Source organism: Neophocaena asiaeorientalis, unplaced genomic scaffold, assembly GCF_003031525.2.
Source record: "Neophocaena asiaeorientalis asiaeorientalis breed wild unplaced genomic scaffold, Neophocaena_asiaeorientalis_V1.1 scaffold134, whole genome shotgun sequence".
Taxonomy (NCBI): Eukaryota; Metazoa; Chordata; class Mammalia; order Artiodactyla; family Phocoenidae; genus Neophocaena; species Neophocaena asiaeorientalis.
This window is the reverse complement of record NW_020185339.1, coordinates 23,439,034-23,455,486: the sequence shown is the minus strand read 5'-3', so window position 1 is coordinate 23,455,486 and position 16,453 is coordinate 23,439,034. Positions and strand designations below refer to the sequence as shown.

The 16,453-nt window shown below is 55.7% G+C and overlaps 2 protein-coding genes across 3 annotated transcripts in view; one reads left to right on the top strand and one right to left on the bottom strand.

The window, feature by feature from the left end:
• The window catches only part of NAB2 (NGFI-A binding protein 2), a 5,841-nt gene extending 4,666 nt beyond the window's left edge, over window positions 1–1,175 (top strand). The window contains exon 7 of the mRNA XM_024736603.1: window positions 315–1,175. Within this exon, the coding sequence (XP_024592371.1) occupies window positions 315–424 (110 nt within the window). The 3' untranslated portion in view covers window positions 425–1,175. The remainder of the gene's footprint in view (window positions 1–314) is intronic.
• Window positions 1,115–15,291, bottom strand: STAT6 (signal transducer and activator of transcription 6). 2 transcript variants are annotated; one of them, XM_024736602.1, is made up of 23 exons: window positions 15,148–15,289; window positions 14,415–14,690; window positions 11,727–11,863; window positions 11,177–11,315; window positions 10,798–10,881; window positions 10,239–10,377; window positions 10,060–10,112; window positions 9,739–9,887; window positions 9,019–9,150; window positions 8,709–8,897; window positions 8,290–8,377; window positions 8,043–8,165; window positions 7,353–7,445; window positions 6,429–6,635; window positions 5,146–5,240; window positions 4,913–5,049; window positions 4,427–4,573; window positions 4,146–4,209; window positions 3,929–4,039; window positions 3,643–3,735; window positions 2,764–2,829; window positions 2,531–2,659; window positions 1,115–2,452 (listed from the first exon to the last, which is right to left on the bottom strand). In XM_024736602.1, exons 3-23 carry the CDS (start codon window positions 11,840–11,842, stop codon window positions 2,263–2,265), a joined length of 2,544 nt encoding a protein of 847 aa, XP_024592370.1. In that variant the 5' UTR covers window positions 11,843–11,863; window positions 14,415–14,690; window positions 15,148–15,289; the 3' UTR covers window positions 1,115–2,262. The 2 variants fall into 2 exon arrangements, with proteins under 2 accessions (XP_024592370.1, XP_024592369.1); XM_024736601.1 differs by having other exon boundaries at window positions 2,075–2,452; window positions 4,146–4,245; window positions 15,148–15,291.
• Between the last annotated feature and the right edge of the window lie 1,162 nt (window positions 15,292–16,453).

The following is a 16,453-nucleotide window of genomic DNA, read 5'->3' as shown; positions in this document are numbered from 1 at the left end:
GGGAAGGGGGGAGGGGGAGAGGTCAGAGCCAAGCCGCCCCCACAGCTCCTGACAGAACCAGAAATTCCAGCAGAACGGAGGCGGGAGAGACAGAAAGAGAGAGACACATCCAGAGACAGAGAGCTACACACAGCCAGCAAGGGGAGGGGGGCGCACACACTTGGGTATGGAACCGCCCCCTAGACCAGAGGTGGGCAGGAGTCAGGAAATCAAGCTCATCTTCGCAGCCTTCTCTACCCCTGCCTCTGTTCTCAGCCCCCCTCTGTCTGCAGCGTCCATCCCGCATCCTCCTAACCTACCCCTTCTCCCTGCAGAGTTCGAGGAGGGGCTGCTGGACCGATGCCCTGCCCCAGGACCCCATCCTGCTCTGGTGGAAGGTCGAAGGAGCAGCGTGAAAGTGGAGGCTGAGGCCAGCCGGCAGTGAGGGGGGGACTGGCGTCCTCAGACCCAGGGCGCCAGGCTTCTGGCTCACACAGACCCCTCCACTCTCCATCCCTGGCATCTAGTCACAACCCTGGATCCTTCCGCTGCCCTTCTCCTGCCTCCCCACCTGCCCCATGGGCATAGAACTATGGGGCTTCAAGCAATAACAAGCAGGGGCCTGGCGAGAGGACACAAGGAGGGTGCATGGTGCCCCCTCATCCTTGCCCAGAGCGAGGAGGCAAGAACTCTGCCTCCAGGGCATTTGGGATTCTCCCCTCCCTTACACAGCACACTCCCATCCTCTCTAGTTAGAGTCAGTGACGTGAGCAGTTGGACTCAGTTTGGACATGGGGGAAAGGGGGACTTCCTTGGGAGGGTCCAGCAGCTAAAAATGGAAACGGTTTCCCCCCAGATCTGGGGGCCTGGGAACACTGGACCTGCTCCTCCCCTCTGCTCCTCCATTTTTGTGCTTCTAGTTTGTTTCTTTAATTTAACAAGTGCTGCAGTTCGCCCACCCATCCCCATCTTCCCCCCAAGTCCTCAGCGGTTCTCTCCCTCTTGCCCTCTCTAGGGGGGTGTGGGGTCCCCTTCACCGGCCCCCTCGGGAGGCCTGGGTGGACTCAGGGTCTCCCTCAGCTGGGATCTGGGCCGCAGCACCTGTCTGAGCAGTTAGAGCGTCTTTCTTTTCAGATCGTGTACAGTAGATTATTTATTTTGTTATTTTGGAATAAAATTTATTTTATGGCTTAGGATCTATGACCCCCAAGATGGAGAAAGGGTGGCATGGGGTTGGGGAGTGGAGGGAAGCTGGCGGTGGGTGGGGAAATAGAAAAGAAGAAGCGGGTAGGGCCCCCAATACACCATGAGGACCACACACCTGAGTCTGGACCCCAGGCTCAGCCTCTGCCTCTGGGCAGGATTGGAGGTGTTGAGCCACCGAAGCTACAGCCACATAGACTCAACTTGGGCAGAGTCATACTCAAAGCTTAGTACATCTGGGTTAGCATACATCAGAGAGGCTAGTATACTCGCTGGTGTCTTTTGAGCAGTGTCTCACACTTCCAAACGTGTTATCACACAGGCAAAATCAGAGAGGTGCGTGTTCTATGTGGCCATAAAACTAACATGTGACATCTATATATTAACACGTTTCAGGTCCACACACTTTCACACAGCTATACGCAAACTCAGCCCTTATCCTTCTGCACAATCTCATACACATATCCAGAAGCCTGCATCTGACTGACAGGAATTTGGAGCTGACAGGGATTTGTTTTTTAATCTGGGCAAAACCCACATCAGCAACCAAATGTGTACAGACCCCCCCTCTCTCCCAGGGTCTCCTGAACTGTTTCCCATGCCCCCAGGGCTGGGACCCAAGCCCATACTTCCATCCCTAGCCTCTGAAGAAGATGTGTGCACGTGTCTGTGTGTTTCCACATGTGTGTCCGGAGCCCCGGCTCGGCAAGCAGAGAAGCCCTCCGTGCCCTCACCTGTGCTCTGGCCCAGCCCCCTTCCTGCTCAGCCACATCTTCTAAGGAGAGGGTGTGTGTGTGTGTTTTGCATGTGCAGGCGTTTTGGGGCGTGTCTCACTTGGAACCTGAATTTCCCTTCCAGTATTTGGAAAGTGGAGGGCAGGGGTGTGTGGTGGGAAGGAAGGAGTAGATATGTCCCATCCACTGTACATTCTCCTGGCAAAGTCTTTTCCTCCTGACCAGGGAGTAGGTGGGGATAGGAGGACACCCTCCCCAGCTGCTGCTTGGCAGGAGCACAGGCAGGTGTTCAGAGCAGGTCCATGGGGGCAGGAGAGCTGTCTCTGGGCTCCCCCTCCAGCTGGGATCACCAAGTGGGATTAGCCCTTATGTCCAGGTGGGACATTGAGATCCCAGACTGCCCATAGCAGGAGGGCTGCAGGAGGGGTTGGGCTCCCAAGGACCCTCCCTCTGACTCTCCTTGCCCCTCCAGGAGAAGCTTGGTGAGGTCCTGTTCAGTGGGAGGCAGCAAGGGCGGGAGCATGTCTTCACGGACCCTGCAGGGAGGAAGGAGGGAAGCAGTGAGATAGGCATGGCACCCACTCCTCAGCCTCCACCCCCAGGCTGACACTCACCAGGTGCCTTGAGGGAACCCTCCCACCGGCTGCCTCAGGCAGCTGTCTTCCGCCATGGTCACATCTGAGCAGAGCAAGGGCTTGGAGCTGGACACGGCATGCTCCTGAGGCTGGCACGGCAGCAGGCCCCTGCCGGGCCCAGAGAAGTAAGTGAGGTGGTGGCGGGGGTCGGGGGGTTGAGGCTGGGGATGAATGAGAAGCATGAGCTCAGGATGGGGGTGGGCGTCACTCACTGCGGGTGAGGTTGGTCAAAGGGCAGGCTCATCTGACTCAGGCTGGGCGGCATCTGCAGGTGAGGTCTGGAATCAGGAAGGAGGGCACAGTCAGAAAGAAAAGCTGGACAAGGGCAGGGTGTTGCAAAGTCAAGACCATGACCACTGAGTGAGGAAACAGTATTTCCAGCTCCTCATCTGACGGCAAGCACTGGGCAAGCCATTTCCACCTGTGAGCTTGGACTTCTCATCTGTATAAATGCGTATGCATTGGCGACTGGGGGCAGGAGGCAGAGGAGGGCTAGATTAGCTAATTTCTGATGTTTCTTTGGACTTTGAACTTTGCTGGCTCTAAGTACCCCTGTCCCCACCCCTACCTCAACTCCTGGGAGGGGAGATGTCATGCCTCGACTGAGAGTTAGTAAGCTCCTGAGTGCTACCTGGAGAACAAGTGTCTATGCCACTTCAGGCCCCAAAAGATAAATAAATAAAAATCAAGACAGCAGATAAGTCACAGTAGATTTCAGGGGCGGGAGAGATAATACTAATACTTACATAGCTCTTCCTGTGAGCCAGGTACTGTGTTTAGCTTTACACATACTATTAACTCAATTAACCTTCACAATAACCCTGTGAGGTAGGTATTGTTATTATCATTATTCCCTATTTTACGGATGACACATCAGAGTTAAGTAACTTGCCCAAAGTCAGCAAGTGGTGGAGCTGGAATTCGAACCTGGATCTTAACCACTAACACCTCAGTGGAATGGACAGAAGAGACCCAGGTGTTGGCTTTTTGCCACCCCGTTCTCACAGAAGAGACTTCCCTAACAAATGCAAGTGCCCAGGCCCGTTGCAGGTGGGTATCCCGCCCTGTTCCCCAGAGGGGGCCCCACTTACTCCTGGAAGGCTGGCAGCACATTGACCGATTCTTCCCGGGGAAGGGCTGGATATGAGGGGATGGAGTGAGAGCGTGGTGGGTACCCCTGGGGCCTGGGGAAAGAAAGCAGACCCCTGATGCCAGCCCTTCTCCTGGACACCCCAAATCCCTGCCTCAAGATGGGGAATCCCTTTCAAGGAAAGGAAATTCCCTACTTCAGCCCCCAGTGCCAGCTCCCCCAGTTGCCCATGCTGAAACAGCCTGCTAGCACAGACCACTCCCAGTTCCGTCTCTCAAGCTTCTTACGCCATATCTGGGCCGAGCTGCATGTTCATGGAGCAGTCAGGGACCATTCCAAGATCGTAAGAGGGCATCATGGTAGGCGTTTGGGGCTCAGGGGTGGTAAGTGGCTGGTCCCTGGAGGAGGGGAGGAGGCATGTGTGACTGACCAGGGGCTGATGCCACCACCCCTTCCCCCAGGTAAGTACTGGGCCCCACCCTCCATCCATACCAGCACACTCACCTTTCCACAGTCATCTTGATTGTAGCTGGCACATAACCCCTGCCGTCCTTACCCATCTGCTCAGCTGTTGTGGGGAGGAAAGGAGAGCCATGGAGTGCTTCTGGTTTAGGGAGGAAGGGAGGTGGAAAAGGTGAGCATGGCTGATGGGCAGGTAGCAGAAGCAGGGAGATGAAAATGGAGAGAGAAGTCGGGGATGACACACAGCAGGCAGGGAGGGGGCAGCTGGGAGCAGGGAGAAGGTGGACAACAGGAAGGAGTCAGGACTGCCAGCCCCAGCTCACGCTTGTAGTGGCTCCGGAAAGCCTCGTCCTTGGGTTTCTTGGGGTAGAGGTTTTTGAGCTGAGCGAGGTCCCGGATTCGGTCACCAAGTGAGCGAATGGACAGGTCTTTGGCAGAGAATGGCTGGATGTTCTCTATCTGTGGGGAGCCTACAATAGGAATGAGACCTTGAGTCCCCTCTGTCCAGACTTTATTCCCCTTCCCCAACCTCCTCCCACTATTGGACTCATTCTCAATCTACCAAGGTGAGGAGGAGAGGAACTAGGGTGAGGGTCCTGAGGGAGGGAGACCCACCAGTCTCCATTCCCACAGAACTCACAGTGAGAAGGTAGACGTTTAGACCACAGAAGGAGGAAGAGAAGTTGAACCGAAGGAAGAACTTCTTGAAGACCAGGGTTGGCCTCAAGGAAGGCCAGGATGTTTCCTCCCCAGAAGAAACCCCAGAGGGCACAGGCACAGAGGCAGAGGACTGGCTGGGGTGACCTCACCATCCTGGCCCCGGATGACATGGGCAATGGTGATGCCCCCAATCTCTGAGTCACTGAACCGAAGGAGGAATGTTCCATCAGGCTCGTTGAGAAGAAGGCTAGTGACGTATTGTTTGCTGATGAAGCCAATGATCAACCTGGCCAGGATGAGGGAGAGGATGTGGGTGGGGTCGCAGGGTGTGGAGTGGGAGCTGGAGGTACAGCTGCTCAGGCCACCTGGGGCGGGGACTCACCGATCTGACCAGTAGCTCCGGAGACAGCGTTTGGTGAGGTCCAGGACGCCGTCAAACCACTGCCAAAAGGTGAAGCCACGACCCAGCAGGATCTCCTGTGGGGAGAGGGGAGTTGGTGGGAGCACAGGAGCCTAGTTAGGGCAGGCATTGGGCTGTGAGTACCTACATGACAGAGTCATAGGACTGAGGGAACCACATTGGACCTGAGACCCCATCCACGACAGTGGCCAACACTCAGGCTTACCACGTGCCGGGCACTATTCCGTGCTCTTTTCATAAATTAATGTATCTGATCTTTACAAGCCTAGGGAGGTAGGTCCTGTGAGTATCCCATCTTACAGATGAAGAAATGGAAGCCTAGAAAGGTCAAATAACTTGCTTCTCACGCAGCTGGTGAGAAGCAGAGCTGGGATTCAGCCCAGGAAGTCTGGGCTGGGCCCCCTCTTAACCACTGTGCTCCACACCCTCCTGAATGAGGCCTGGAGGAAGTGGTGTCCAGAGAAGGCAGCTTGCAGGGTGTGAGTGTCCTGCTCCCTTTGCTAACACATCCTCTGGTGGTGTGGGCTTTTCTTTCTTCCTTTTTTAAAAAAGAGATCAGTGCGTGACTGCATTTACCCAGCTGGTCCTCAACCAAGACACCCAGACCTCCTTTTTCCCCTGTTCTTGTAACAGATCCAGTCCTGAGCCACCTTATTTTGGAGGCAGTAAAATGTAGTCGCTAAGAACAAGAGTCAGAAATACGGTGTTCCATCCCAGACATGCCACTCACTTGCTGGGAGGCCTTGGACAAACCACTTAACCCCTCTGAGCGGGTTCATCCTCTGTAAAATGGGGGTAATAGCACCTACCTCAAAGGGATGTTGGGATGATAGCATACATGAACTGCTGAAGCACAGTGCCTGGGTATAGTAAGCTGTCAACACATGGTAGCTGGTATTATTGCATATGTCCCTGTGGGATTTCGTCCCTGTTGTTGCAATAAGACCTATTTTCCCAATGGGTCAAAGTCATTTTGAACCAAAGCTGTGTTTACACACAATCTGGGTGAGTCATGCAGATCACTGGCAAAGAGGGAGGACGGAGGGCCCCCAGACCAAAACGGGGGGGATGCCAGAGACCTGAGGGGTTTTCCTGCCTGGGCCATGACAGAGGCCTTCCTGATGAACGTGGTGGGGCATTGTGAAGATCCCAGCGGTTGATCCCTGGGCAGACGTTGGGGAAGCCCTGAGTGCCCCAGGGATGAAGAGCTTGGGGGTGGGAAGTCCGAAACGCAGGGGAATGACCTTGTTGAACTGTGACCAGGACACAGAACGGTGCTGGAAGGCCTCCATGCTGAGGCTGTTGTCGGTGAAGATCTTCTGGGCCAGGAAGAGGAAGTGCTCTGGGAGTAACCCCCGGTTGGTCCCCACCTCAGCCATGAACTTGAGGTTAAGAGTTTCACACATCTTCTCCCAGGGCACCCGCTCAGCCACCACAAAGGGCACGCGGTCCTGGGGGGAGGAGAGAAGGAAAGGGAGCCTCAGGCTGACATCCCCATCCCTCCTCAGGAGGGCCTTCATCTTTCCCGCTTCCCCAAGCCTGCCGCTCCCCAGCCTTGTCCCCCTGAACTTGCTCAACAAAGATGGTGCTTTTCCAAAGGAGTCTAAGGTGCTACTGCAGGATAGCTGTTAAGATTGGCATGAAAAGGGGACTTCCCTGGTGGTGTAATGGTTAAGAATCCGCCTGCCAATGCAGGGGACACCAGTTCGAGCCCTGCTCCGGGAAGATCCCACATGCTGCGGAGCAGCTAAGCCCGTGCGCCACAACTACTGAGCCTGCGCTCTAGAGCCTCCAAGCCACAACTACTGAGCCCAGTGCCACAACTACTGAAGCCCACGCGCCTACAGCCCATATTCTGCAACAAAGAGAAGGCACCGCAATGAGAAGTCCACGCACTGCAACGAGAGTAGCCCCCGCTCGCCGCAACTAGAGAAAAGCCTGCACGCAGCAGCGAAGACCCAAGGCAGCCAAAAAATAAATGAGTAAATGAATTAATAAAATAAAAAATGAAGTATGAAAAAAATTGGCCTGAAAAGAGGTCGGGAGTACGAAAACAGGTCTATGAGAAGGAGTTAAGGTCACTCTCTTTTGAACATGCTTGTCAGCCTGCACCCCACCTCCCAGGTAAGAGCCCCCCCTGCCCCCGCCAACTCCAGGTCTTTCATCACCATCTCAGAGAAGGCGTTGTCCCACAGAATGGTGGCTTTGGCATTGTTGTCTTGGTTGCCGTGGACGATGACCACCAGGGGCAGAGACAGGGCCTGAAGGGGGTGAGGAAAGGGGGTTCTTCTTACTGGGGCAAGGGGCTTCCACAGAGGGCTGGCTCTGAGGGTGCAGGGGAGCTACTGGACTCACACAACATGGTTAAAAACTCATGGTATGTTATCGAGTGCTTTCTGAAGCTCAATTAGGGCCTTACTGCAGAGAAGTGGTTACAAGTCAGTGCTATAGAGTCCCCGGGTTTCCAATGCCAGCTCCAACATTCAGTAGCTGCGTGACCTGGGCTAATTACTCGATGTCTCTGTGTCTCAATGTCCTCCTCTATAAAATGAGACTAGTAATAATACATATCTCATAACGTTATTGTGAAAACCACGCGTGTGTGTGCACGTGTGTGACTTAAAACAGTGCCCTGGTCTATGAAAAGTGCGTGAGTGCCAGTTGCTCCTACGCTGTCATTCCCTGGGGTGTGCACTCCGGTTCTGGCTCCTCCCCACTCACCCGGGGCCCCAGCATGCACAAATCCCAAACACACAGGGTACGGGGCAGTCATGAAGAGTGAGGATGCAGGGCCCCAGTGTGTGGCCGGGAGGGGCACCTGGGGCCCCGCCTCGGGCAAGGCTGGGGCCTTGGTTCACCTGGAGCTGGATGGGGAGTTTGTTGGGGCTGAGCGTGAAGCTGGTGGAAAAGAGCACGGCACACTTCTCCTCGGTGACAGACTCTGTGCCCTTCCGTTCGCACCGCTTGATTTTCTTGAGAAGCTGCGGGTGGGGCGAGGGAGAGGAGGGTGAGAGAAGCAACTGCTTTTCCTGGGCTCCCAACACCCTCTCCAAGGAGAATGTCCTGGCCTGAGGACCCCCGCCCACTACTCCCCGAAGGCCTCACCAGGTTCTTGAACAGGGCAGAGCAGCAATTCCCGGGAATGCTGTTCTCCAGGGGCACGGTGTTGTTAATGATTTCCCCAGTGCTTTCTCTGCCAGGCAAGTCAGAGAGTGGCTCATCCCAACTGGGCCAGGAGTGGCAGGGGCTTGAGTCCACCGGCTGATGGCCTGGACTGCTGGCCCCTAATCTCCATCTCCCCGCTTGAGTTATTAAGGGAGAAGTCCCCATCTTAGCCAAATCACGATGTTCCCACCCCATTCCAGCACTGATGGGTCCCTCCCCTTCCACTGCCTTGACTATCATACAGGGTCCCCACATCCCATGGCCCGCCCTCCCTGTCATCACCCTGTTCTTCGTGGTGCCAGTCCCCCAGGCTCCTCTGGCCTCCACCACCCTCCAGCCCCTCTCCAGCCCCAGCTTACGCTCCAGCCCCGGGACCCTGGGGCATGCTCAGCTCCCTCGCCTGCTTCTCGGTTACCATGTCGGCCCTGACCATCAGAGGCTTGGCTGGGGCCGCCAGGAACCGCAGGCCCAGTAGGAATCGAACCCCGGCCTGGAACTTGGTCTGAGTCTTCAGAACCTGGGGGGGCTGCTTTTCCACCAGGAAAGAGCTGGGAGGAGTGAGGAGGACACAAGGGAGGTTAGCAGCTGGGTCCCTCCTGGTGCCCTCCCCACAGCTCTGACCCTCTTCCTTCCTTGGGGTCTGCTCTAGGCCAGGCTGGGGTCTCATACCTGGTGATGAGGGTTCGCAGGACTTCATCCAGCCGGCTAAGCAGCGCTGCCCGGGTCTTGGGCTCAAGCTCCCCACCAGCCGCCCCCACCTCCTGCTGCAGCTGGGAGTAAATGTCCACCAGGCTCTCACACCTGGGGCCGGGACAGTGGTTAGGGGGCACAGGGTTTAGGCTGCCTGCTCCCCGCCCAGACCCCCCACCCCTAAACCCAGGAAGATAGCAGGAGAGTGTGTGTGGAGGGGTGGGATGAGCAGTGGGCGTGGCTGCAAGGCACCTGGGCTAACCGAGTTGTGGGACATGCCTTGGCTCTGGGGAGGAAGGTTCCTTCTCAGTGCCTGGAAGCTCTGTGGAAACCCAGCTGCCTCTTCCCCAGGGCTCTGGTACCCAGGTCAGCTGCCAGCACATACGATGCTTTTGTGCATTTTCAAATGTGCCCCGCCCAATAGACCAAATAGACTTCCCATTCCTCTGGGCACGGGGCTTGAAGAGAGAATTGTGGGCTGGAAGAACTCCTGCTTGTGCCCCGTCCGCCGGGTGCACGTGTACAGGACACAACCTGGACAACAGTGTGCATGGCTCTGCTGGAACGGGCTTCTCTGAGTCTTGACTCACCCCAAGACCCTTTGGCCTGGTTTTCTCTCTCACACCTGTGGGTGCTCCAGCAGGGACAGCAGGTGTCCACCCCCAGCCCCCCACCCTTCCCTGTCAGCCCTGCCCCAACCTCTCCTGTAGTGGGGCCAGGCTCTCCTCAAAGGGTGCGCCATTCCCTGCCAGCTGCTGCTGCCGTTTCCAAATCTGGATCCTCTTCAGCACCAGGGCCTGGGCAGCCTCCAGCTCCCCGACAGTCTCCTGCAGGAACGTGGCGAGGGCCTGTGGGAAGAAAGGGCCTGAGCCAGGGCCACACGCTTCCTCCTCACCCAGCTCTGGAGGGTAGGGCTCTCTTTCTCACCTCTCTGAGGTCTAATCTCCATCCCTCCACAGATTTGAGACCCTCAGAGTCTGCCCTTGGAGCTCAGTCTCCATGTCCCAGTCCATTACTCACCTCACTTGGCCCGGTCCCATTGGCAGGAGTTTCTATCAGGCTGTGCAAAGACACTGAGGGTAGGGGCAGAAATCAGGGGTGCAGATAGATTTGAGGTTCAGTCAAGGTTGAGATCCAAGAGGGGATCACTCCCACACACTCCTCAGGACCCTCTTAGGGCTCTAGGCCCAGGCTCCCACCTTGGCCTCCCTCAGCCCCAGGCTGCAGGGCTTTGCGGAGAAGGCAGGTTTCCCCCACTCGGTGCTGCAGCCTCCGCAGGACTGTGTTAAACTTGAGTTCCTCTTGCTTCCAGTGGAAGGGCATTGGCAGGTGGCGGAACTGCACAGGAAGGAGAGATGCCAGGAGGTGAGACATTCTGCCCAGCCCTTTCCCTTCGGCCTCCACTCCCTAAAGGGGTGCAACTGCCATGCTCTGCAGAAAACAGGCCACTTCCCTTGTCTGCCTCCCTTCTCTCCCTTGACAGTCCTTCCTGGCCTTTTGGAATTTCCTGACGATAAGACCTCTCTCCTGGCAGAATCAGCTCCTTATCACTTGCTCTCTCCTTCCTAGGCCTCACTACCCTCAGTCCCTCATTGCAAGCTTCTCTGAGCTTAACTTGGGGCTCACTTTGACTCCTTTGGTCATCCTGGGCCTAGAACACTGAACTTTTCCTGAAGTTCAAATTCCTTCTAGTGTCTCATGGCTCAGGCTAAAGTCCCAGGGAGTTGAGTTGGGGTGGGAGGTGGGGTACCACAGTACCTGTTCCATAATAGCTTTTTTTTCCCCTTGAAGTATGTGTCTGAAAGTGGCCACCAGCTTCAGGGGGTCCCTCTGATATATGCTCTATAGAAATGAAGGGTGGTAGACAGGGTTAGCCTGGCTCTTACCCATGTCTTTCTCCCCTTCCAATCCCCAGCCCCCCCATTCACGCATGCACTGAAAGGCAGCACAGCTGTAGGCTCCAGAAGTTTTCATGCGTTTGCATGCTTTTAAAATCTAATTTGCATGCTAGCTAACAGCTAGCCACAGGAACACCAATTTGCTTCCAGCATCCAACCAATTTTCTTCCAGCATCCAATGCTCACCCCAGCTCCATTCCAGGCCCCACCCAGCCTTGTCCCCTCCCCTCCTGCCCCACCTCCAGGGTGCTGATGTGTTGCAGGATGGTGCTCCCCTCCCCCTGTTCTCCAGCTGAGGCCTGAAGACGTTGGACAGTGGCAGAAAGTAGGGCGCTGGCCATGTTGCAGCAGAAGGCGTCTGAGCCGACAAGGAATTCCCTGCAGGAAGATCAAGGATGAGGCAGCCTCGGGTCAGGGCTTCCTCTGCTCTACTGTCCCTTTACCCCACAGCAATCAGCTCAGCGGCTCCTTCCTCCTCTTCTCCTCCATCCAAGCCCTCTGTAGCCCTCAGCCCCGTCCCTTGTTCCCCAGTTTTCCAGCTGTTGTGGGTGGTGCCCTTACCCCAACTCTGACCTCCCTCCTCTTTGGCTCAGCCTCCTAAGGGGGTGGGGGACTCCACGTATCAACATGCATAGTCTGGTTGATGAGGTACAGACTCCCAGCTAAATCTGGACCACCGCACATGGAATAACGAGTCCCAAGTCTTGAAATGGGATGAAGAAAATCTAATGAAAGGGAAGGTGGGTGGGGGAGGACCTTGGGGACCAACATGGGGCAGCCAGGACTCACCAGGGCTGGTTCTCCAGCCAGTCACCCAGGAGATGCCGCAGGTGTTGAGGGAAGTCAACATAGAGCCGCTGCAGTTTTTCTGGGGGCATTTTGGAGACCAGACCCCACAGAGACATGATCTGGGGTTTGGAGGGTGCCTGGAGAAAAGGAACAAGGCTACTTGGGCACTCTGAGAGGTGTCCAAGAAAGTTGGCTTTTGTTTGGGGGCAGCCAGGGACCTCCCGTAGACAGCCCTCCCAGAGACCATCCCCACCACCACTCACAGCCAGACCACCTCAAACCAGGGACATCCCTGGCCAATGCCTCAGACAAGGTAATTCCTTCAACGGTAGACACAGGGGTGATGGGGTGGGAAGAGCTGAGCTGCAGTCAGAGGGCGGGGTGGGAGACAGGGGCGATGGGACAGTAGGGAAAGCTCTCTGAGAGAAGACAGAGGATGTGGGTTGTAGCTCTAGGCCTGGCTCTGGTTCTGTAGGCAAGAAACCTCCCCTCTGTGGACCTCAATCTTCTCATCTATAAAATATGAGGCTTGCATAAACTGCAGAACTTTCCAAACTTTTTAAAGCAGTGGACAATTTTAGTTTTAATCTGTGGAATCCCAATTATATAAAATTGGAGTTTCTCTGTTGAAAGCAAGTGTGGTAGGCCTGGAATTCTACTGCTTCTTACTTCCTTCTCCCCACCTCCTGACCCCAAAGGTGTCCCTGGAGAAAACCCTCAAAATTCCAGGGTTCCGTGAGAGAATCTGAAAACTACCTGGCTAGATGATGAAGAGCATGGCAGAGTAATAATAGCTACCATTTATTAAGCACTTACTATGTATGAGGCATTATACTGAGCTCATTACCTCATTAAAATCTTGCAACAATTTTTAAAATATAGAATTATCCCCTTTCACAGGTAGAGAAACCGAGCTCAAGGAGGTTCTCCAACTTGCCGAGGCCACTCAGCAAGCGATTTGAACCCGAGAGGGGATTAACCACCACGTTGTACTGTTAGGATGTCCTCCAGATCCAAATCCCATAATCCTAAGGGGGGGGCATGGGAGGAGAATTGAAAAAGAGGAGACTGAGCGAAAGGAAAAGTAGAGAGAACTCAGGAAGATGGTGAGAGATTAGAGAAAAAAGTGGGGTTAATAAGCCTTCAATGAAAAGCCTAGAAGAGGGGCAAGGAGGCTAGGGCTACAACGAAGGGAAGAAAAGGGGGCAAGAGGAAAGGAGATGGGAGGGTAGGGGAGAGGGCTGCCTCCCCATTTCTGGGTGGGCCACAGGGTGGGGTGGGTAAACCAGTGGTTTCCCAGGGGTCTCTCAGTTTCCAGTTTCTCAAAATATCCCTCTTCCCAGAGATGACAGAAAGGATGGGGATGGAAACTCCCTGGGTCGCCCCCAACCTGGTAACCCCAAGTCTTCCTGCTGCACTTTTAGCCCCTCCTCTCTCCCAGGACTCCCAGAGGGACGGAGAACAGAGGGGCCCCTTTTCTGGAAGTTCCTGCCTTTCCCCCCAGTCCCTATCCCCTTGAGCTCTTTTCTCCCAAAGGCAGAATCCTCCCCCAATCCTGCTCAGGGTCCTATAATAGACCTTTCTCTACACCCACCTTGGGGTGGGGCCCCTTTTGGTTTGTGTTTCAAACTCAGGGGAGGACTCCATCTCTCTCTTCCCTCTTCCTCTCCTGTGTCTCACGGTGCTCAGACCTTTGACCTCTCTCCCTACCCTATTGGGGACTGAGGCGATCCCTAAGCCATAGGTAGCCCCCCTTTCTTCTGCATGCCCCTGTTGAGTGACCAGCTTCCTGGCCTGGTCCTGGCTTCAGATCTTCCCCACTCCATCCTCAGGCAGCAGGGGGCCAGACTTTCTCCCAGCCACACCCAGTAACCAGGCTGGGTCAATCGGCCGGCCAGGCCAGGGGCACCTTCTGCTGTAGGCCCCCAACACCGGCAGGGAGGGAGGAGCCACGGCCTGAGGGGGCGGGGCCAATGTTCCCTTCCCAACCGGGAAGGGAAACCCAACGTCCAGGATCTTCATCAGCCCTCTTCGTGGCCTAAACCTCACCTCAACCCTTACATTCCCGAGCCCTTTGATCGTGGGACCACAGGATCAAGAGTCAAACGAGCTCCTCTGAGTTGCCCAGTGTGTGTCTGCGGCGGCGGGGGCGGGGCGGGGGACCGGGAGGCGGAGCCAGTTCAGCAAGAGTAGGGTTAACTGCGTGACTTGGCCGCGCCAAAAGTGGAGCAGTTTTGAGGGGGGAAATTCCCTCTCCTTTGGGACACCATGAGGTCTGCCTCTGGGGCTCGCTCACCCCTTAGCCACACCCTTGAACAGGAACCTTTTTGGGGGGCCCGGATACGGGTTTGTCTAGGACCTACTGCCCTCTGGTATCAGCCTTCTAGGGAGGGGCGGCCACCTCCCCCCAACCCAGAGGGCAGAGGGGCACCTCCTTGCCCTCCTTTCCCTGCCTTTACATGTCCCTGGAGGTGCGGTTGCTGGGCCTGTACTCACCCCAGATTCTTCTGACACTTCGAAACTACCAAAACTCAGTACCACCAACCACCAACCCCAGCTGAAACAATCTCTTGGGGACCATCCACTCTGCCGAGGGAGGACCCTGAGAGGCACTCCCCGTAACCCACCGCCCCACATATTCATAGTCAGAGGCCCCCCACCCTCCCCTCCTTGGAGGCATCCCCTCACCTTGCCAACCCCTCTGCTGTCTTCTCCCTCTCTCAGCGGTCACTGCCAGGCCCCATGGGTCTGTAGTTCTGTCCAGCGGGTTCAGGGCTGGCCCTGCTAGCACCCCCCCTCCACCTCCAGCACCAAAAAGAAAAAAAATACACACACACACACAAAATCCTCTCCCGTCCTTCCTCTTCAGTGTAAGCAGTGCCTGCCCCAGCCTGCTGTTTCCGGCTTCTCCGACTACCCAGGTCCCTCCCTGGAGCTCTGACGACACAGACAAGGGAAAGTGGGCTGGAGGAGGAAGAGGAAGAAAGTGGGGTGAGCGTGTGTGCCTCCGAGACCGGGTAGGGGAGCATGGCGTGGTGGGGAGCCAGGACTGGGGCTTGGGGGCCCTGGGGCCAGGCTGGAGGGGATGCTGATCCCCACTTACTCTGTCCCCCCTCAAAAACAATCAACTTTCCTCCAGAAAGTCACCCAATATCAAGCCAGAGACGTGCCGCCCCAAACTGCCGCTCCCATACTCAAACTTTCGCAGGGGCCGGGGGTTTGGGCTCGCAAGGGACTGGGCTCCCCTGTGGCCTCTGGAAAAAGAAATCTGTCTGGGGCTCTGCGCTCCCTCCAGTGGAGGACCCTGAAAGCGGCCAGGGAGCTGGAAATCCTAAGTCCTCCTTCCTTCTTGGTGGGGAACGCCTTAGAGGTCTCGTGACCGCTGATAGGAGGGAGTGGGGGAGGGGAGGCTGAAGCTCACAATTCTGTAGGACTCCAGGGGTCCCTCGGACTGAAAATCGTTTCTGCCCCCTCCTCACAGGGTACTACTCCTCAAACCCAGGTGGGAGCCGGCACGAGTTGGAGTTGCCGCCTGTAGATTCCCAAGGGACAAGTTTGCGTGTGAATCTGCGGTGCAGCTTTGGTGAAGTTCCTATCTGTTTCTGGGGTAAACACTGAGACACACCCAGAAATAAACACACACATACTCAACTTCCCCAGCCAGAAGGACACCCCCCCACACACACATGCTTACACACACGTGCAGGCAGGCTCACAGACGTGTCAGCAGTCAGAGCCACATGCAGTCACAAGGAGACACACACTCACATACACAAGGCTTGCTCAGATTCTGAGTCACCACCTAGTTATGTAGTGGATGGTTTCTGCAGCTTTTGCTGGAGGAGGAGCTGGAGCTGGCCTAGGGACCCAGAGAGCCCTTCAAGCCCAAAAACCTGAGAGAGGGGTATGGGGAAATGGTGGTCTCTGGGGGTGGGGGTGGAAGGTGGGAGGAGGCTTCTATTTCCCTCCTTTCTTCCCAAACAGGGCTGGGCTCAGGGGCCAAAGCCAGGCCTATGCTGCCCCCTGGTGTCTGAACTGATTCCCAGAGCCCAGCTCCTCCCCCTCCCCTCCACGTGGATGCGCAAGTGTGTGTGCAGGGGCGCACCCAGCCAGGCCGCAGAGGGTAGCAGTTAAGAACTTGGCCTCTGCGGACAGGCTGCATGGGTTCAGAGTCTGCCAACGTTGCTAACTGCACAACTCTGGGCAGTTTACTATTTGTGCTTCAGTTTTGTCATCTGTAAAATGGAGCAAATAATGGTCTTAACTTATAAAGTTGTGAGAGTGAAATGCAATAATACATGTGAAGGCTTAGAACAATACCTGGCACATAGTAAACGTTAGGCACTATTTTTATGTCCCAGAATTAGCCAGACAGGAGGAAGACAGAAGGGCCTCCATCCTACATAGGGTCCCCGGATTTGAGGGTAATATTACTGCCACAAAGGCAGAGGCTATTGGAGGTATGTTTATGTATTTATTGTGTCTGGAAGGCAGACAGTTGAAAAGGAGGGAGAGCCGGGGTGGAGATGGCAGGCAGGCAACCTGTCCGTGGGTTTAAATGGCTAGGATCGCAGCATGTGCACAAAGGCACTCACGACACGTGCACTTCGTGTGTTCTCCCAGGCGCCCACTCTGCCTGCAGACATCCACAGACATTGGCTGAATTCAGGCTTTGCCATCTAAGGGTCTCCGGAGGGCCAAGTCCTTCAGAACTTTGGCAAGAGGAG